Here is a 20780-nt window from a genome sequence, read left to right as displayed (position 1 = left end):
AGGTGGTTTAGGTGAGAGAGCAGGGCAACAAGCATATATTGATGTTACTGACCTGAGTCCCAAATACAGAGGAGCCAAAACCTGCTTTTCCTCCGGAGCATCCCTTCAGCTGCACGTGGCTGAGCCAGGCCTTTCCCGGGATTGAAACCAACACTCGCTATTCAGGGTGCCCATGAACGCCGGCTCCAGAGGGAACGAATCTGAGATGCTGTGATTAATGTCTCTTCCCTTCTTTTTTTCTTTCTTTTTTTCTTCTAATGGGATCTCATGTTTGACATCTTTCATCTTTTGATGTGGGGACTCACTGCTAACTAATAAAATATAGCTGGTTTTAATTTTTGCTGCTAAAGGTCATTTTGTGAGGTATTTAAGTTGCAGTAGGATAACTGGGTAATGATAACTAAATCCTTTGGGTAGTGATACTTAGTTACCGAGTATTTTGTCTCCTCAGTTTAGATGAGCCACGTAACCAGATTTTAATGTCTTTTTTTTTGGTAATGAAGTAGTATTTTCTTGATACATTCACTGATATTATTTGGCAGTCACCTTTCTTATTTTTCTCTGTAGACACAATCTGTCTTTGTTACCAAACATCATTACCACTGACGAAGGTAGTCATTTCTTTAGCCAGTCTGCACATAATTCTATGTGTCCTTATTGGAGCACAACAAGAGATACCAGCATATTTGTCTTCCCATTTGTAAAAGTTTCCCCAAACACTTTCCCTTCCAACAGCACGTTCATGATCCCTGCTGCACATGCTTAGACTACACACATCATGTTAGCAAGGCAACATTGAGGAACTTGTGATTTATCCCTGTTTTCCCTCAAGAGCCGGGCATGCACAGTTCCACGCTCGAAGAGGAAAGCTGCTGGCTCCCAGCAGCCAAAAAGGACAGCAAGACTTGTGTGCTGTGGCTCCCTCTGAATGAGTAAGCAGCTGAAAACAATACCGCTTACATTTTCTTTGGCAACAGGGATTCTAGACAATATTTATCCTCCTTTTCAAATTTTCTGTGAACCAACTAGTGCAAGATCACAGCTAACATAACTGGAATACAGACTCTAGTTTGTAAGTGCTGTAGCTGGCTTCATCTCTGGCGGGCCAGCTTTGAAATACCGATAAATTCATCCATGAGATATTCTGCTCTCTTCTGCGTAGCAGTGGATTTTGCAGCTAGTGTTTCTCTTTTTATGTAATCTGACCCTATCTTGGTCCCACTCTTAATGCTCCTTACTATCAGCCAAGGCACTAATCTCTAGACTGTGTCCTAAACCCATTCCTGGAAAGGCGGTGGAAGTGGGTATCAATGCTGTTTTTCAGTTCAGCCAGTACATGCCATAAAGATTACGTTTGTGCAAGACACAACAGGACAAAGATACACTTGTCAGTTGATGCATGTTTGAATCAAAGAATTCAAAATAAAAATAACAGATGAGATCTTGAGATTTTAGGAACCTAAGTTTAGTCCTAACAGTAAGTCCAAGCTGAGCACCCTGAAATCAATGAAAAGATTTGAATGAGCAATGAGACAGACTCAGGGTGAATGTTTCCAGACGGGACTGCGAACTACCTCAAGGCATCTTGCAAATGATAATTTCTGCCTGTAGCAATGACACATAGCACTATTCAATGGCCTTCGGGGGTTTGTGCTTGTTCAGTGATGAGCACTTGGAGTATGTCTCCTGCAAGAGACACTCTGGGATTGATTTCCGAGTGTATGAGTAGCAGGCTGTCCCACTGGAGAGCATTAGGAGGAAAGGGCAGCAGCTGGGAAAAGAAACAGAGACCCAAGCAATAGAAAAGAAAGGCACTAGAAAACGTCTGTGAATTGGGCCCTTAAATCTAGATTATTAATAGCTGCAGAATGGGTCTCCTTTAAACATGGACCTTCATTTCTTAAGTCCCCAAAATGAACTCTTCTAACTCTGATCAATGAGCCTTATGTGATAGTTCTGATGTTTACAGTAAATGAAAAATATTTTTTCTGATTGCTGCTCCGTGTACCTGGCACTTTTGCAGTAGGTCCTTTACAAATAAAGAAGATAATGATTGGATGCATTTTTATAGAATTGTTAAGCGAATAAGTGAGCTTCATGGGCACCTTTATTTCCTCCCTTTCCAGAAAAAGAAAAAAAAACTCTAACAGCCTCGTAAAAGTCAGACTTTTTTCCAGCTATCATCAAACACAGGCAGTGCAGGCTAGCATGCAGGGCGGAAGGAGTGTTAATGTCAAGCACTGCAAACAAACCAAGTAGGGCTGGAGCCTGGCAGAGGACCAGCAGTCCTTCCCCCGCGCAGCCACACGGCACCGCTAGAGAAAAGGTCGAGGTCCGCTGTGGAGGGTCTAGGACTGATTTCTGCACAGCTTTCTAAATGCTTCTCCACACCGGCTGGTCACAGCATCCCTGCCCAGTTAGTTAGGATGCCCTCTGATAGAGGATTTGAATCCTCTCAAGAAGCTGTAGGATAAGCACCAGTGCTTATCTTCTCAGCAATGTCAGGACTCAGGCATTTGTGGGTACACACAGAAGCGGCAAGTTGGGCTGAAAGGTCTGAGCTGGCACTTAGATTGGAGCCCCCGCGCTCACGATAGGATTTGAGACTCAGGTACCCAAACCTTTGCTCCTTCCCGGGAACCCGAGCTCTCTGTGGGCCTAAGTGGCTTAGCAGCCTGTGATTCACTCACGAACTGTGAAAGACCTCAGAGGCTAAATTCCAGCCATCCCGTGAGATCCAGGTTGGGACACGGGCCAGCTGGGCCACCCTTTGCCACTGGCTGGAGCAAGGTCTAAGCATCTCTAAAAATGGGCCTCTGTCCTTATTCAGGAAAACCTCCATTTCATTTCATATATTTTATATCTGAGTAAGGGCTCAAAAAACCCGAAACAAAACTAAAATAAGGATTGGATTCATTAACTATTAATACTATTCATGACTAGTATTTCTACAGTAGCATTTGCAGGCATGAAACTTCAGCACAAATGAAAATATATCCCTCCTTCACGTATCTTACAAGTTCATTTATATGCATCGTAGCTTGTCAAGAGATGGCAAACAAAAGACCTGGGAGGAAGAGGATTTACTCTGAATAAGCCAATAGCTACAAATGATTCTGAATCATATTGGAATTAAGTGACTTAGTGCCACTAATGCCACTGGCACTGCTGCTAGCCTTGACACTGGTGAGGGACTTAATCTAAGAGCCTCTCTTGATTTCTCAGAGGGGCCTAATGGTTTATTTTCTATTCCTTTTCCTTTTTTTATTTCTCCTTCTTTAGGACTTGTCAGACAGAAAGGCTGATGTGTGAAAGGATCTAATCTAGGCTATGCTTAGGTTATGACAGGCAGGAGATGGAGGAACAAAAGAGGAGCAGGACAGAAAAAATATCTTGCAGTTTGGCTGAGCCACTAATATTTGCTAATTGCAATAAATATGATACTGCACAGAAGCTCCTAATGAGCTTATATAAAGCATTTTAATGGGACGCTGTCAGGTTAAACATTGTGTTTAAAAATATAAATGTCCTTAATAATTCCAGATTAAAACAGAATGAAGTTTGAATACCCAATTAATTTTTTTCCCCCTTTGTGCCAGAGTCTGAACTGTATTTCACACAACTCAGCCACCGAAAACAGATGGGGCTTTATTCTGCTGCTTTCAGGCCGGAGCACACCTACATCATACGAGAAAGGACAGTGGACGGATGCGCCAGGCAGCACTGGAAACGCAGCTGCAGAGACACAGAGGGGCCATGTTTTGTCCTGGCTCACCAGGCTGCCCGGGCAGCTCTTGTTAGCTTTGGCACAGCCTTGGGCTCCCGGGATGGCAGCTCTGGGGCTTGCAGGAGGGTTTCCCCCCCAGGATGGCAGCCCTGGGCCTTGCATGAGGGTTCCCCCCTAAGGACGGCAGCTCTGGGGCTTGCATGACAATTTCCCTCCCCAGCATGGCATCTCTGGGGCTTGCATGAGGGTTTCCTCCAGGATGGCAGCTCTGGGGCTTGCAAGAGGATTTTCCCTGGGTGTTGCTCTATGCAATGGGGCCGTTGCAGCTCCACCAGGAGCAGCCCGGGGGTCCTCACACAGCACTGGATCACACCGTGCAGCTTCATTTTCTTGTTTTAGCGCATGACTTAAATGTTTCCATGTTTAGATTACAGGCCTTTCAGAGCAGAGTTTAAATCCAGAGCAGTGACTATGTTGAGTTTAACTGAAACTGAAGGAAAGAGCATGTGGAAACTTCTTCACAAAGAAGTTTTGTAAATAGTGGTTTGATACTATGGTGATGGGTCCTTAGAACTGCCGACTCCATTTTTCTTTCTATTCAATCCCTTAGTTTTCTTCCGAACATGCAGATCTTAGTCCTGTCCTACATGGCAGTGTTGATTGTGCATTTTTATGCATCAAACAAGTGCCAAGGAAATTATACTTAGAGAATAGCGATGCTGGATCTACTTCCCAGCCAAGCCTCTCACAGAAAGTGTGGGAGGGGGCCAAATGCATTTCCCTGCCTTGGTATCTCCAGGGGCCTCTGGATGTACTCACTTACCCTGGGTTTTGGTAAACCACAAAAGATGGTCCAAATCTGAGAAGGGTGAGAGTGCAATGGGTCTTGCCCAAACAAGAAAATCCATTCACAGACTGAAGGGCTCAGATATGTTGCCATGTGGAAGCAACACCAAGGACGTGCTTGAGGTCATGTCCTCTGCTGTTCACATCATCTGCCCGCTGAAGCCCCCCTTGGTGCTGGCCGTGCAGCCCCTCAGTCCACCCTCCCGCGAGGGTGAGCCTTAGGATGGCCCCCCTGCTGCCTGCTGTAAGAGGAGCTGGACCATGCGGCAGCCTGAGCTTGGCCTGTGGATTACAGGGTGTCTGATCCCAAAAGCTCCTGGGCTTCAGGCCGTGGTCACCACGAGTCTCTTCTGGTAGGTGCAGCCTCTCTCTAGCATTTGAAGCATCTGAGTGTATATATTCCCACTTACCAGAAAGGCACTGCAGCAAATTTAGTGGGCTTCTGTGTTTGCTATCTAGCAAATTCTCCTCTGCCGGGTCAAAAGATCCTCTGCTTCTTTTATACTGAAGAAGCAGAGAAAATAAATGCTTCCAAATAACCCACAATCTGGATGACTTCAACAGAAGCAAGAATAAACACTTAGAGCGTGATAGAAGGACTACTGTCGCCACGTATCAATATGTGGGGGAGGACAAGCCCGATGCATTGGAAGCTTTGTAAACATCTCAGACTACTTAGGGAATCTGCAACACAAGCCAAAATGTTTGAAAACGTATTTTTCCTAAACCATGCATTTCCCAAAGGAGTATGGACAAATTCAGGTCTGGAACAAGTCCAGTGAGCATGATGAACTACCACTAGGGAAGAGCAGAGGTAATGTTTTGTGTCGCCTCCTCCTTCCCGGAGTGATGCAATATGTCTTAAATTCAGTGTGAGGAAAAAAAAAGTGCCTATGCAATGTAATAAGGACAAAAGTTTCTTCTGATTTCCTCAGCCTCCAGGCCCACTGGGCACAAGTCTGTGTTCACTATATACTGCAGCCTCCTGGCCCAGCAGATTGAGCGATTGATTGCGTTTTCTGTTTACTTCTTTTTCCAATCTCTTCTGTAAGCCAAAGATAAAGCCAATACAGCTCCAGCTGTACTTTTGAACCCATGTTTACACGGGGTGGAAATAAATCCTAATGAGATTGTCCAGCCCTATTACCTTAAGTAGTATACCTCAAATGGACCCTGCTAAAGGCTGTAATTCCCTTCTGAGATTTCAGTGACATGAGCAAGTGGCTCATATTTCACTATTGTGCTTTGGGTCATCATCAGATACTTAGTAGAATTCCACCTTTATTGCATAACAATTGGAGAAACTCGCCTTTATTAAAGATGTGAAAATAGTAGAAGATGCTTTCCTCTAATAAGCACAAAGAAATTTCTCCTGATCTTCACTCCAAGCAGAAAATTACTTTTACATTTCTACTTCATGAGTATTCAGATGCAAAAAACTCCCATAAATTCTTATGATTGGTATTTTGACGCTTCCTATTCCATCACTGGATAAAATCAAGGTATTTTCCCAGGACTTGCTGCTGGGCAGAGCAAGGAAGGAAGCAGCAGATGGGCAGGACTGGAAGAACCAAGGAAGGGCCAGAGAGGTCTCAGACTGGGTGTCTCCAGGGAGCACCGCCCTGCGGCAGAGACACCACTTATTTAGGATCTCTTGAGAACCACATGTGCAGTTGAAGAGAGACAATTTTTAAGAAGTATTTGCCTAAGCTAATATATAAGAAAGGAAGGGGTGGTCCTAAGTGTTTGGAAACCTGCAGCAGCGTCCTTCAGGGCACAGGGCATGTGCCCTTCACAGGAAGGGCATGTGGAGCTTCAGTAGGTAGCAAGAAGAAATCAGTCTTCCTAGCCCAAACCCACTTGGCTGTGCAGTAAATGGGATTTTTAGATCACATTGTGCCCACAGCAGTCAATGGGTAACCCACAAAATGAAGCTCCAGATGAGAAATCTCTCCTCCTTGTCTAAATTTAGCATAAGGCCTTGAAACTACAGAGAAGGCAGCCAAGCATCATCAGTAGTCAGAGAATTTAGACAAGGAAGATAATTCAGTTCTGCTAAGTGGCTTTTGGGAAATAACGGAAGCAGAAACAAGGATCTAATAACCTTTTTCTGAACTAAAGCTAACCTCCAGCTCCAGGCAGAAACCTCGGGCTCTCCCTGACCATAGACCACGCTCAGTGAAGAATTAGCCTTCTTGCTGATTTTTCACACCTTTTGTAGATGTCTGATACCTCATCAACACACAGAAATCTGAGCACGTAAGGATCTCCGTGGGCTCGTCAGATGCTATTAACTGCTGAGAGGAGAGGTCTGGGACTCATTGCAAGTAATGAGTGATTTGGCATGGAAGAACAAGGCCAAGCCTGGAGAAGCTGTACCAGAGGGCGCCTGCCCAGCTGCATTCGCTCCTCAGCGTTCTCCAGGCAGCCAACTTGTAAACAGGCTGGCCTGCAGCAAGGCAGTCCATCGAGTAGTGGAAAGTAAATCTGATCTCCCTGTGCTGGCTTCTCACTCCAAACAACTCAGTTCGAGTTCATTCCAGAGAACGCAGGCGCTCCAAGTGGCAAAGACACAGCTGTTCAGGTGTGCTCGGGGCCGTGCTGGGATGGACTCACACTACAGCCTTGCCTTGCCCTTCCCGTCAACTCATTAAATTGTCCAGTTGCCTCCAGCTCTCCTCTCTCCCTGAAGGGAGCTTAATTAACGAGGCAGATTGTCAATTGAGCAATCGCCTCAGAACAAGGAAATCTTTAAAGATTTGGCACCATTATCTAGGATAACCCAGCTGCTGAACTTCATTAGGAAAAGGAAGCAAATGCTAAACGTGCACTCAACTTTGAGGCACATTTCTGCAGGAGAAAGTAAAAGCGATTTAGGAAAACTGAGTATTTTCTAAGCCTGTATCTCCCCCTTGGACAAAATGGAGACGTTCAGCTCCTGGCTACCATTGTGTCTCACAGCCATGGAGCAGCGAGTCTTCTCGTGCACCTTGGGGTGCTCCTCTGCCTCTTCTCCCCTGCAGTGACACCTGACCTTGGGAGCGAGGGATGTGGCACGGGAGCACACGTGCTGCTCCAGGAACTGGCTCTGTCCTGCTGGGATCCTGATGGCAGCATGAAGCAGGGAGATGCTCACGCTCAGGGTCTGATGGTCCTTCTGCATCCCCAGAGCCCAAAACAGTGCTGAAGCCTCGCTGGTGTTGGTTATGTTTTGATTGATCTGAGCAGTGAGGCTCCTACAGTAGGGAGGGGAGACTCATCATGCCGCAACAAAAATGTGTCATCCGGTCACTTTTCAGTGGTAGTCTCCTTCCAGTGTAGTGGGAGAAGAGTAAAGAGCTGTCTTCTTACTCCCCCCGCTTTATAGGACATCAGAGTAGGCAGGGAGTAGTAACGGACAGCAAAAAGACTCTTCAGCTACTTTATGTGTGGGGAGGCTCCCCAGAGATCTGAAGAAACCAGATAATTGTAGGAGAGGAGTTTGCTGAGAAAACAAACACTCCTCCTGTGAAAAACTGTGAGCAGATTGAATGCTTTCCCTGGAGTTTTCCAATTTTTTCATTAAATGACTCAAAATGAAAACACGCAAAAATGTGGTTGGTGTTTAAAAAGACAGTTTTTGTTAGAGAAATATTATTCTCCATCCTACACATGTGAGCACTGTGTGCCTCAGCCTGCCATATCTGTTCCAGACACTGCACGTTCTCTTGCACTTTCCCACATGATCTTCTCCCTATGCCTTAGATGTTTAAATACCTGACCAAAACATCTTTGAAAAAAAATTCTGACTCTCCAGTGGCATAAGACTCCCCATATGTTGCTGACTGGGTGAAAACAGACAGTGCATAGACATCTTGACAACCCCCAAAAACTCATGACCCAAGAAACCTGGCTTCAGGAAGAAAAAAAAAAAAAGAAATCTTATGAGGCTCATGATGAACATCAAAGAGTTGGAAGAACTAAGACAAATCAAACAGTTAAGGTGAAATTTCCCAGGGAAGTTTCATCAATGTACTGTCTGTTTTCAAACAGTTATGCCTGAATATACCATTTGGAATTTATGATAGATGCAGGAAATAATAGTTCCCTTCTCAAAATCCTTTCCACATGCGGCCCATATGCCTGCAGCACAAACGGACTGCAATCTTGTGCCTAAGTCAGATGGGTGTGAGAAGGCCAGCTGACTGTTGTAGCAACAGGATGAACCCAGCAGCCCCTGATCTGGGGTAGAAGAGCTGTAGAAAATGACAGATTTAGTGCCCCGGGGACAAGCTGCCTGTATCAGAGGTGCTTGTGTGTGAGGCTATCGACACTGTAGAGTATCTGCAAACAATTGGTAAAGTATGAAGTTATTATTGCAACAAATACACTTATTACTAGAGATCTAGTTATGAGGTGTCAGAGTATTTTGTATTTTATGACATATGTTTCCAATCAGCTGTTTATCATAACATCACAGCTTCACCTGTTGGAGATATTGAACACAGTAAAGAATTCAATTACAGGAAGATGAAGGATGATTTCAGGCTCAGTCAGCTTGAAAAGTGTTGCTGGGAACTGGATTGCATCTGTGCCTCAGCTGCAGAGCAGCTCTCAAAGGGAGAAGAGTTGCTCCACAGAGGAGCTTGTGGAAACCAGGCTTTTCACAAATGGTCACTGACAGCGCGTTCCTCATCTCCTTGTGCCGGACCAGAGACTGTGGATGTGATTTACAGACATGCCCAACACTCACAGCTGCAAATGAAGCTTGAACATATGAAATACAGTGCTGCGCTGGGTGCTCTGGAAGAAGAGCTCCTCTGCATCTTGGATTAGACACCCGTATCAGTGGGAACTGGTCTTGGCTTAATCTTGCTGTGCCTCAGTCCCTCATATATAAACTCTGAATAATACCACACACATGGCTGTGACTTACTGCTAAGTCATATCTAACCAATGTTTCAGTAGGGGAAATACGAAACATTCACTGAGTTTTAATTAGGTGCAAATAATATAAATACATTTCTCTGAGCAATCATGCTGGGACAAAGAATGACTAATGCACGGTGCTTCCCACACACCAAGAGAGTGCTTCCTGGTGAGGTCTCACCCAGCAAACCTCACCAGTCGCACAGCACAGGGCTCAGTCTCTCTGTCTTAAGAAGAACCGAGCTGACCCAGCCACAGTCTGTACCTATGGGTCAGGTAGATAAAGGTATTTCTGAGATTTTAAGAGAGTCATGATCCAAATTGACTGGATGGGAAGGCTCTTCTTGGCTCCAAGGACTCTGGATCAGGCTCCTAAAGCCTGATTCCCCCAGAAAGCAGGAGGTGCACAAATTTTAAGTTTAACCTGAAGCTAGGTCCTTCTTAATTCCTGCGATATGATCAAGCACAACCTGCGACCCTCAGCTTGCTGTCACCTTTGTAGATTTTTGAGTACCTGTGGAAAACACTTAGGTGTTCAGATGTTCTACACGGGTCTTTTTTGTGTGCTTTTACTCCTTCGTTGTGTCAGCAAGGCCTCTTCAGGCAAGTTGTCTAGCTAAAGAAGTTTTCACCCAACCCTGGCTTCAGGCTGGAGACCCCTTGCCTGGGTAGCTGGCTGCCTGCTGGGGTTTGACACGTTTTTGCAACACATGGAGCTGGGGAAGTGCAGGGTCATTCTCTCATCAGAGCTTTTTGGGGAGACGCAGGAACGACCATGCCCATCTGAGTGAACTGGGAGAGCTGCTACTCACACAAATATGCCCCAGCCAACAGCCCTGGGGCTCCTCTCCCACTGCTGGTTGCGGCAGTAAGGATTTTACCATTTTCACGGTAGTTTTATTAGTTACTGGGAAGTGTCTTGGGTGCGCTGTGTGATTGAGGGGTACTAGCAAAGCCAGAGCATATCCTGTAGCTTCACAAAGAGCACATCACAAAGGAGTGCTGTGCGGGCAGCAAGTAAATATGATTATCTGCAAAATAGGTGAGAACTACATGAAACCCCAAGTTTGGCAAGTAGTGTCTATGGATTTATGAGGGGATTTTGGACCTAAACCTTTCAAACATCTCTCTAAACTCCTCATTTCATGCCCTCACACTAGCTGGTGTGGGTGAAAGCCTTTGCTCTCTCAAGAAGCACTGAAGCGATGGAAACATGAGCCATGCAAACAGTGCTGAGAGCGGTGATGCGGCACTGGGGGGTTCCTGCCCAGGCGGTTGGGAGGAGCTGTCTGAGATGAACCAGCCATTGGCACCTCTCTGAAATGCTGCCTGTTATCTGTGATGGGGACAGCATTGTACTTTCCTAAATCTTGTTGGAATTTGTTGTGACTCCTCAAGAGCCACAGCCAATTTACTGAGGCCAGTTTGGAGTCCTTTGAGCGAGGGCTTGCAGAGACAGGCTTTTCCTCCAAAAGCAATTTCTGTGATTGACAGCCTGCGTGCAGAACCAAAGAGCAGCTCTGACCAGTCCCCACGTGCCCCACTGACCCAACAGTGACTTCAGCTGCTCCGTGAAACCCAGGACTCCTTCGGGGAACTGATCCTAGGCATTATCAACAGGTCCATGCCCTGTGCTTGGCGTTTGTCAGGAGCCCATTCCTCTGCCCCAGAGTTTCTTTCCCACAAGGAAGAAAGCATTTGGGGGATCTTGCCAGTCTTTTAGGTGAGTTTTAGAGGAGGTTTGAGATCTAAGGGACTCCTGAATGCTACCAATTTAATTGTGGAAACCATTAGTGCGTGGTGACGGAGCTGGTCACAGACAGTAAGGAAAGAAATGACAGGGACAGAGAAGCAACTGAATAGGTAGATGAGAGACTGGGCACTCACCAGGTTGGTGGGAGGGCAAACTGGACATTTAGTGGGTGCCCAACCCTCTAAATTACTGCCTGTGAAACAGGTCTGTAGCAAGAGAGGGCTCCAGACAGCGAGAAGCAAACGTTAAATGCAATTATGGTTTCTAAATGCCGATGGCTTAACACAGACTATGCTGGAAATGCTGCAGATACTGTGAGGCATGGAGGAGAGGAGGAGAGAAAACACATCAGTTGTTTTTTGCATGCCTTAAGTTACTGTAAACATCATGGAATAAGACTGTTCAGAAATGTGCTGTACAGCCTGTGCAAGCGCTCTTGCTCACAGACCCTGGGACAAACTACAGATTCCAAGTATTTCTACAGATAAGCAAAATTCTCCTGCCAGCGGGGGGATGAGGAGGAGGAGCACTTGGGAACTATGTAGCATCTTCTGTATTTCCTTAACTAGATCCGTAACCAGCATCCCAGCTGCAACTTTCATGCTAACTTCAACTGTCTCTAAGGACTGCCTGAAAGACCTCTCCTTCCTCAGCACTCCCCCTCAAAAAAAAAAAAAAAGGAAAAAAGGGAAAATGGGTGTTAATGTCTCTGCTAGCTAGCTCAAATACCCCCGCTTGGAGCCCCATAGTATGTGTGCATAGCACACATACTCACATTTTGCTTTGGAAACGCAGTGAGCAGGCGCAGCCCCTGCCAGCCTGCCAGCCAAATATTTAGCCTAGTCCACAGAAGGACACCTCACCTGCTACATTTTAAATGCAGCGGCTGAAGATGCAGGCTAACCCTGTACCTTCGCTCAGGACACTCCCGAAACACAGTCATCTCCCACCTAACTACCACCAAGCCTCAGGGACAGGATGCCTGTGTCCCGCTGCTCCCATGCTGCCTTTTTCCTATTTCCAGAGGTTGCAAACTTTGAATCTAGTTTTAGGAATTAACTTTATGAGTAGTGGATGGGGCTTGTACTACACAGCTACATACAGCCACGCTACAGCCAAGCTGGGCTAAACCCCTGTTGAGAACAAGCCTGGCTGCAACAGAAAGCAGCTTCTTTCCTTTTTGCTTTTGATGACAAAGAGCCAGCTTTGCCATCTGTGGCGTTTTATGCAAGTACAAACAGGGAGCTGCTCCCAGCTCTCTGTCTCTCTTCCTTTCCCAGCACTGCAGCAACTGCTACATGGATCTGGGAGGCCTCAGATTTCTCCCAAATGGAAAAGCACTTTTATCCCCAACAAAAGATCTGAGACGGTGGATGTGAAGAGACCACACTTGGGCCACTCCAGCCTCGTTGCTTTGAAAGCCCTGTTTGAACCTGGCAGTCCCTCCGCAGCAGGGAGCCATTTAACCAAGGCTCAGCCCTCACCAGCCTGTGAAGCAGGTGAGGCTGCACGCAGGCGATTTTAACTCTTTACGGACCGTTGGCTGAATATTTTAGATCATGGGGCTGCCTTGACATGCCTTACGGGCAGAGAGGGCTTTCCAAGTGCGTCTGGCAGGCTCCCACCCCTGTGTCTCAGCAGGGCTTGCGTGTCACCATAAATCTGCTTCTGGGGTTTTTCTTGCAAAACATGGATTCCTGGGGCACCAGAGTCACTCATTTTTCCTTGCGTGTTTGCCTGATCCTCATGTTCCAAAAACTCTTTAAAACCTTAGAAAATAATGATTGCTTCATTATCGTTGGTGTTTGCCCCTCAACGCACAGACTCCACTGTTTGAGGCACTGCTCAGACAGATCGTGGACCCACAGCATTTCCAGGGGGAGCAACAGAGTGGGTCGGCAGGAGAATTCCCAGCTGCCAAGAAAATTCTGGGCTTTCAGTTTCATTTGCATCAAACTGGGCCAAGGAACCCAGATATTATATTTAGTTTTATTTTACCCAAGCATTCCAAAAATTTTTGTCTTACTTCCCACTCAATTTCAATTTTCAATACTTTAGAAATATATTAACGTATTGAAATTGTCAATAAAATGTTGCATTTTGTGATGGAAGAACACTCTACTGGAAAATTTGTGACTGGCTCTAATAGTTAACGTTCATCTTCTGACCTGACTTCCCAAATGCAAAAGGAAATGAGTTTGCAAAGGGGTACATACAGCAAAATCAGAGTTTCTGTGAGGTTGTTCATCAGTTACAAACCCTGTTAAATAATACAGAGCGTTCCAGGTTCTCATCACTTTGCAAAAATTAGCTGTCAGTGCTTAATACTACTGTGATGGTGATCGTTCCCCTGTACTCGGCAGTGGTGAGGCCGCACCTCGAATACTGTGTCCAGTTTTAGGCCCCTCACTACAAGAAAGACATTGAGGTGCTGGAGTGCATCCACAGAAGAGCAATGAAGCTGGTGAAGAGTCTAGAGAACAAGTCTTATCAGGAGCAGCTGAGGGAACTGGGGTTGTTTAGCCTGGAGAAAAGGAGGCTCAGGGGAGACCTTATCGCTCTCTACAACTACCTGAAAGGAGGTTGTAGCCAGGTGGGAAAAATTTCTTCACTAAAAGGGTTGTCAAGCATTGGAACAGGCTGCCCAGGGAAGTGGTTGAGTCACCATCCCTGGGGGTATTTAAAAGACGTGTAGATGTGGCGCTTAGGGACATGGTTTAGTGGTGGACTTGGCAGTGTTAGGTTTATGGTTGGACTCGATGATCTTAAAGGTCTTCTCCAACCTAAATGATTCTATGATTCTGTGATTCTATATGGATCTGGAGCAGCCAGAGAGCCTGGAGACAGAGGGCAGGAGTCGGTGGGGATTTCCTCCCTATCCCTCCCTGGGACAGGGCTTCCCCCACGCCCAAGCAGGCAGAGGACAGGCTGCCGGCCCGGGTGAGCATGGCAGAGAGCTCTTGGGAAAAGAGGGGAGAGCAGGAGGGAGCCACGTGGACTGCAGGAAATCCCATGGGATTTCGACCAAACCAGATGAAACTGCTTCATGGATAGGATGCTGTCCTATGGAAAGTTGTGTGCAGAGAGATGATGTCTTCCCCAGTGAGCCTGGATCAATTAGTGGCTGAAGCAAAAGACACCCACTAAATGGTGTAAATGCTGGCATTTGGAAATGCTTCTTTCTGAGGATTTATACTGACCGTCAGACATTTTTACCTTCCCTCTTTAAGATGTTTGACTCAGCCATGTCCATTGCAGCTGCAGAGCATCTTTAAACAACTTGGCCATGGCACGTAGCAAGTTAGCCAAGAGCAAGGCTGGACTCGTAGACCTTCAGATTAAATCCCTAGACAGGCTTCAGGCATTCTGCAGTGGCACCTAACTCCAGTGACCTGAGCAAGGCTGCACAGCTTCAGTGACAGTCTTCTGTAGCGGTAGTTGTTCACAGTCACCCTTCATTCGGGCTTCACCCCATTCTTTCCCAAAGCTGAAAGCTTTATATGGTTTTTTTTGTCTCTAAGAGTACTGACTGCAAGATTGCTCGTGCCTCAATCCTCAATGTGCACAGCTAGCTATGCAGGCCTGGAGCCCCAGCGCCCTGGCCGGTGGATGCTCCCGGGGAGCTCCAAGCATGCAAGCCAGCGCTGGCGGTTTTAGTGGGGTCAGGAGCTGTCGTTCATCCTGCAGACCACTGTCTTGAGATGCTTAAGACATGCCATTACCTTTCTAACCTGCAGCAGGTAGCTGGGTTGATATGCTGAAAAAACCTTGCCACTTCCTTGCAGCAATTCTGCAAGGTGATTTCAGTGTGTTGCCTTTTACTTAGGGTCTCACCCTGCAAACAGTAGTATTCAGTGGGACCACTCACATGGCAACATGAGTGTCTGAGTCAAGACCTTTTATCTAAGGTTTAGACTGCAAAGCAGAACTGGTGATCCAGCCCTAAGGGGGACACAGTTATCTGCAAGAATCTAGACATTTTTTACCAAATCTGATGAAAGATTAATTTAAAGCATAGTCCTATTCTAATATGAGTACGTGAAAGTGGGGCAATTTTATTTGACGGGAGTACTGCTCGTGCATGTGCTGAGTCATTTCTAATGATTTTTTGTTACAGAAATATATTTGTGCCGTATTTTATTCCCAGCGGCTGTTTAGAGACAGCCCAGCATGGGAGTTGGAGGTCTCGCTCACTAGCAGCCTCTCTGGCTGAGCTAAATGGACTCCCCATGACAGTGCAGAATATGTGCTGAATTTCAGGAAATCTAAATTCCTGTAGGTTTCTGGGATATCCCGATTCTGAAAACACCAATTTTAGCAAATTGGCTCCAGTCTGTCTTAAAGACATGTTTGAAATGTGTAATTTTAGCTTTGAAAGGAAGTATTTAGCTGAAGAGTCAGGAACATACTTCAGATAAAAGGTCTTGTTTCCTCCTCTACTGAAACGAGGCCAATAAAAGTTTGGGAGGAATTTTAAGGACATTCAGTTAGATTCGCATGCCAGCTGCTGCAGAACAAGCTAAATCAATTCTGTTTCTTCCCTTCTTAGTCCTGTTTTAGTAAATAACAGAGAAAGTATGCACATATGAGACTCCCAGCTCACAGCTACTCCCTCTTCAGCAATATAATCTTCATCTATTACGGCTGAATACCTTGTATTACTGCAACAGTGATGTTATCCACAAGAAGTTACCCGTGCCATTCAAAGTCAGTCTGTGGCTGAAATAAGAAATAAGAAAATAAGGAAAGAGGCACTTTAAGAACCTTTGTGTGACTTCAGAGGTTTTTTCTGAAGTCAAAAGGATTGTGTTAGGAACCAGAACCACCATGACTCATATATTCCTAATCAAAATGCTGGGTGTGTGAAAAGCTGTTCAGTCGTATGGAGACTGAACTGTCTCCTTACAAGAGAAAAATAATACACACAAGAGGAAGCACTTAAATAATTGATGTGCTTTTCTTTTATCTGCATGTAGGAATGACAGTAAATCGATGTAGCTGGCACTAATGGATAGCATCAGTATGTCAATAATTGCTGATGAGAAAGAAATAGGAGTGCATTGTCCTGAAGTGACTGATCTTTCTTTCTTCTTTATCTCCCCGTGTTACAATGGGAAATTAATAGTGTAGATTTTAGAATTCTGTTCACTAATAGATCATTTTGATAGTGATGCTTTCAAGTGCCTTTTTTGGTATGAATTCAGTCCAAAATGACTGCACACCTGCTTACATTTAATCTGCAATCTGACATCTAGGATCCTTTTTTTATGTCTTCTGTGCTACATTCAAACAATAAAATAAAACTTTGTTTGCATCACATGTTTGATTTTCCATTCCACATCAGCGAAAGGGTGCAGCCACGCTGGAATTGAACATAAAACAGAGGTTTAAAAACACTCAACGCCTTCATCCTGAAAAATTGCATAACCATTTCCAGCATAGAAGTAGGATACTCTTACTGAATAAAGCTTCTCGTTGAAAAATTATTGGTATATCGATCCATTCATATCAGGTATTTAATTCAAAGGCTGTATTCAGCAGTTCCCTCTGAGTTGCTTGTCCGAGGGAACAATTATGCAGCTGTTCTTGCTACATTCTTGTGTAGGCTGAAAGCAGTCTAAAAATTCTGGCATTGATTTACTGTAACTACAAACTGCAGTTCTCCAGGTCGTTCATGCGGCATACCCTTTGCAAAGAGGTTGGTGAAGCAATACATACACTTGACACTAATATTGTGCTTTGGCTAAACTTATTTACAGCTGTGTGCATGTGTATACACGGATGCATGCATACGTCTGTACGGTTTGTGTTATAAGCAGGGCTCTGGATTCTAGCCACATTGCGGTGCTAATGATATCTGTCACTGCAACAACTTTTTGCAGCTATATTATCTGGTTGCATTCAAAACCAAGGATTTTAAAAGTACAACGCTAGCCTTACTATGCTCATTGGATTCAGCAAAGTGGTATTTCTGCACTGGTGGACACTAATCATTATTTTAGAAAGTTTGATGCTGATTTTTTGCAACCCTTTTTATGGAGTTTTTACTGCTAAACTTTTAAGCTCTGAACTTGCTAGTAAAAGTGCAATAACCCCAAAGAGAATTATTTCATTTCAAAATACCTTGCTGTGAAAAGCAAGATGTCAGCAACTGGTTCACTAAAATTGCTTCATAACTGCGCAGGAGTGCCACCATTTCTATCTCCAGTGCTGGTTTTGTGTGTATTTATATATGCATATATGCACGCACACATCTATACATACATGAACCAGAAAATCACGCAAGGTCCGTGCGGAGGGTGACCACTTGGGTGTGACTGGCTATTTGTGCCTGCTGTGGGGCAGAGCGGCAGGAGGCAGGGTGAGCCCTGCTGCCAGGGAGCTGGGCTGGAGGCAGGGCCAGCTCCGGCTGGGGGACGTGGGAGGATTATTGGGGGAGCACAGAAACAAACCTTTCCTCTGCGTATGCTGGCACGTTTCCGATCCACGTCCGCTTCTAAACATCACTTTATCTTTACTTTTCATTCCTGCCCATTACAAACTGCTTCCTTCCCTCAAATCATGCATCTACGAACGCTTTTCTGGAGGAAACCTCCTAGGTCCTTTCAGCAGCAAAGGTAATTGAGGTATCAGTAGCTTCTGCACACAACATGCCATACATGCTCAATATCAGTTTCATCATTAATATCAGATGCTGGCTAAATACTGTCACTGTTACCCTGAAATATCCCACCCTCAACTCAAGAGTCCTTAACAAGCAAACTGAGGTCAGGCCCTTAAAATCAAAGCCTGAAGAAGGGAAGCTTTGCTGGTTAACAGATCAGCCCTTTGAGAAGGTAAGCAAGAAATATTCATCCTCATCTCTCCTCTCTTTAGACAACGATAGCAACTGTGTGACGGCACAGGGAATTGCGCATGGTGCAGTTCACTCTGCACCATATACATAATTTATATGTTTCCACTCTGGTTTTGAGTGCGTATTTTGGGACTTGGGATTGTTTTTGTAAGATGGAAGCAGAGAGAGGGCAAAAAAAAAAGCACTGCGGCATCATTCTCCTTCTCCAGCCCCACTTTTTAGTTCAGATCCTCATCTCTGACACACAGCCTTCACAGGCCAGTGAAACACAAGTGCTACATAGTATGTGTACGTACATATGTATATATACAGATGTGAAAAGAGAAATGCTTGCCATGGCAAAAGGAAAAAAGAAGAAAAATGTTTTCAATGGTCCATCTCTTTATTAATACAATGCCTTGGCAGAGAATTACTCTAGCATTTTGACAAGAGTTTCCTTTCGTGCAGACAGTCTAGTGAGTGCTTACAATTCCTATAGAAGTTAAAAAAAAACAGCTGAGAAACATGCTTCTTGCTGGCGTGCTCTCCTGCTCAGTAAGGTTTGACATATACAGCCATAAGTGCTAGTACAGGACCCCTTTCCAGATATAGGCAAAACATGTAAGGCACTTATTTGGAAAATAAAGTACAATTCTATTTCCTTTCAGCAAATAAACCCTTCGCATTACATTTATCTGCCCTTGCTGCGCCCGTTACCGTTTGGGAAGGTTTATCAAGGCATGAACACGACATGTACACAGTGCGCTTGGTCCTGCAGGACCCATCCCCAGAAACTCCTTCCTGAGCTCGAGACTACACACGTCAATACCATCATTTCTCTGGACACAGACACTTCAGACCATCTGCCTGAATTACCGAATCCTTCCTCCTGTCCAGCCCCTGTGCCTTCAGAGGAAATCCAGGCGATACCACCCACGCCAGCCCTCCACCATGGGCTCGTAAGGAACCACATAGGGATCTGTGGTGGTTGCAGGGAGTTTCTCCTCTGCCTGCCACGGCTCCGGCTCCCTTCAAAAGCAAGCGGCTTCGCGTGTGACTTTGCAATCTGAGAATGTGAACTAGTCGGCAGGACACCGGGGTAAATATAAATCTGGCGCTTACCCACAGGCAGTCCCTCGCAGTCTGACATCGTGCGAGAAGTCCTCCTCACTGGGGGCTTAGGAAAACCACAGCAGGAACACAAGCACGGGTCCTTCTGCTTGCAAAGGCAGGGGGAAAAAAATATCTAACAATTTACAGCCACCCTTCTCTTACACTGTACATCTACCCACCCAGAGAGCTTTAGCAACAGTCCCTTCCCTGCCTTCTCATTATGGGATGTAAAGATAAGAATGTGCTTTTGTGCCAAAAGAGTGTGCTATTGGTGGATAAATTTGTTGTCATCCCTCCCCTTCGCAGAGTTTCCTCTTTAATGTCACAGAGGCACATTACCCGGTCGGAAAGGCCATCGAATATTTATGAAACAGCTTTTAAGAGCTAAGCTGCAAATCTGCACTGGAGAACCGGGCTAATTGCTGTGCGGTGGCGTTGATGGTGGGAGCTGCACCGCTGGGGCACTCCTGCTTCCCGGGGGAGCTGCAAGGGGGAGGTGGTGGGCTGGGGGACACGCTCTGACATCTTGCTCTGTACCTTCTTGGTCTGCAGGTTAAACAAGAGTCTGAGTAGAAATACTCAAAGCTGGCAGAGGGGCTGCAAAGAGGGGGCAGGAGCCAGGGTTTAGCTGTTTAAGGAGGCAGAAAAAAAAAAGATCTTCTGTTTATACTGTAATATCTGAGAGATAGTTTTTGTGACACTGTTACTAAAGGCTGTTTCACGGTATATAATATCTTTGTGAGCACAGATTTCTCTTTAACTTCATGACTTTTGCTTGCTTAAAATATGCTGCTTTAATGCTGCCTTAGTGAAGCATTTCATGGCTGCTCCTACAACTTGTTTTTTTAATCTTTGGAAATGTTTACGTGGGATTTGCTTGGTATGAGATTTCCAGACTGGGTCCAGTCCATAGAGAGTACCTGCACACACTGGTGTGTTCATTAGGCACCTTAATGAAGTGCAAGCAAAGGCTCTGGCAGTGTTAAAGCCATGGTAGACTTGGCAGAGAGATATGCGGGACCTGGCGGGTGCCCTCAACACCCAGGGGGGTGGTTTGCTGCCACTTTTTCTCCCAGGAACAGTCAGGGACAGCCTGGGCTTTACCTGACACAGACCTTTAGTGTCTGAGCCCTTCACAAATGTCAGGGTTTCGGACCCAGAGCTGGTGTGAGGGCTGGGAGGAGAGGGAGGCAAGGGGGGCTCTATGGGGGGCTCTGGGAAGCGCTTCCTGAGCCTATAGCCAGACACAGCCCCTCGGGGAAATGAGCCATTGGAGCCCCAGGGGACACCTTTCTTCAAAATGCCTTGAAGAAAAAAAGGCTTAATTTACATGAAGTATGCTAGGAGCTCAGTGTGCTCAGCACCTCTGAAAAATTTGGGCTGGTTTTAGTTAGATGCTTCAGTCTAAGCACCCAAAGGCTGACACTGCTTTCTCTACCTGCTTTCTCTCTGAAGAGAAGCCTTTTAATACTCTGCTGGTTACTCAGCAGCATAGCTAGCCATGGATTTAATTTAGGATGTCAGGCCAGTGACTAAGAAGCTAAAATAGCTGCAAAAGTAGATAGTTACATGTTCCCAAAACCATCCCTCGAGTTGCC

General features: G+C 45.6%; 1 protein-coding gene across 1 annotated transcript in view; it reads right to left on the bottom strand.

Annotated features, from left to right (window-relative positions):
- The window catches only part of EML1 (EMAP like 1), a 130017-nt gene extending 110621 nt beyond the window's left edge, over positions 1-19396 (bottom strand). The window contains exon 1 of the mRNA XM_076345432.1: positions 19192-19396. Within this exon, the coding sequence (XP_076201547.1) occupies positions 19192-19219 (28 nt within the window). The 5' untranslated portion in view covers positions 19220-19396. The remainder of the gene's footprint in view (positions 1-19191) is intronic.
- Between the last annotated feature and the right edge of the window lie 1384 nt (positions 19397-20780).

The sequence above is a fragment of the Aptenodytes patagonicus genome, chromosome 7, assembly GCF_965638725.1.
Source record: "Aptenodytes patagonicus chromosome 7, bAptPat1.pri.cur, whole genome shotgun sequence".
In the NCBI taxonomy this organism is placed as follows: domain Eukaryota; kingdom Metazoa; phylum Chordata; class Aves; order Sphenisciformes; family Spheniscidae; genus Aptenodytes; species Aptenodytes patagonicus.
This window is presented reverse-complemented; position numbering and strand designations above follow the sequence as displayed.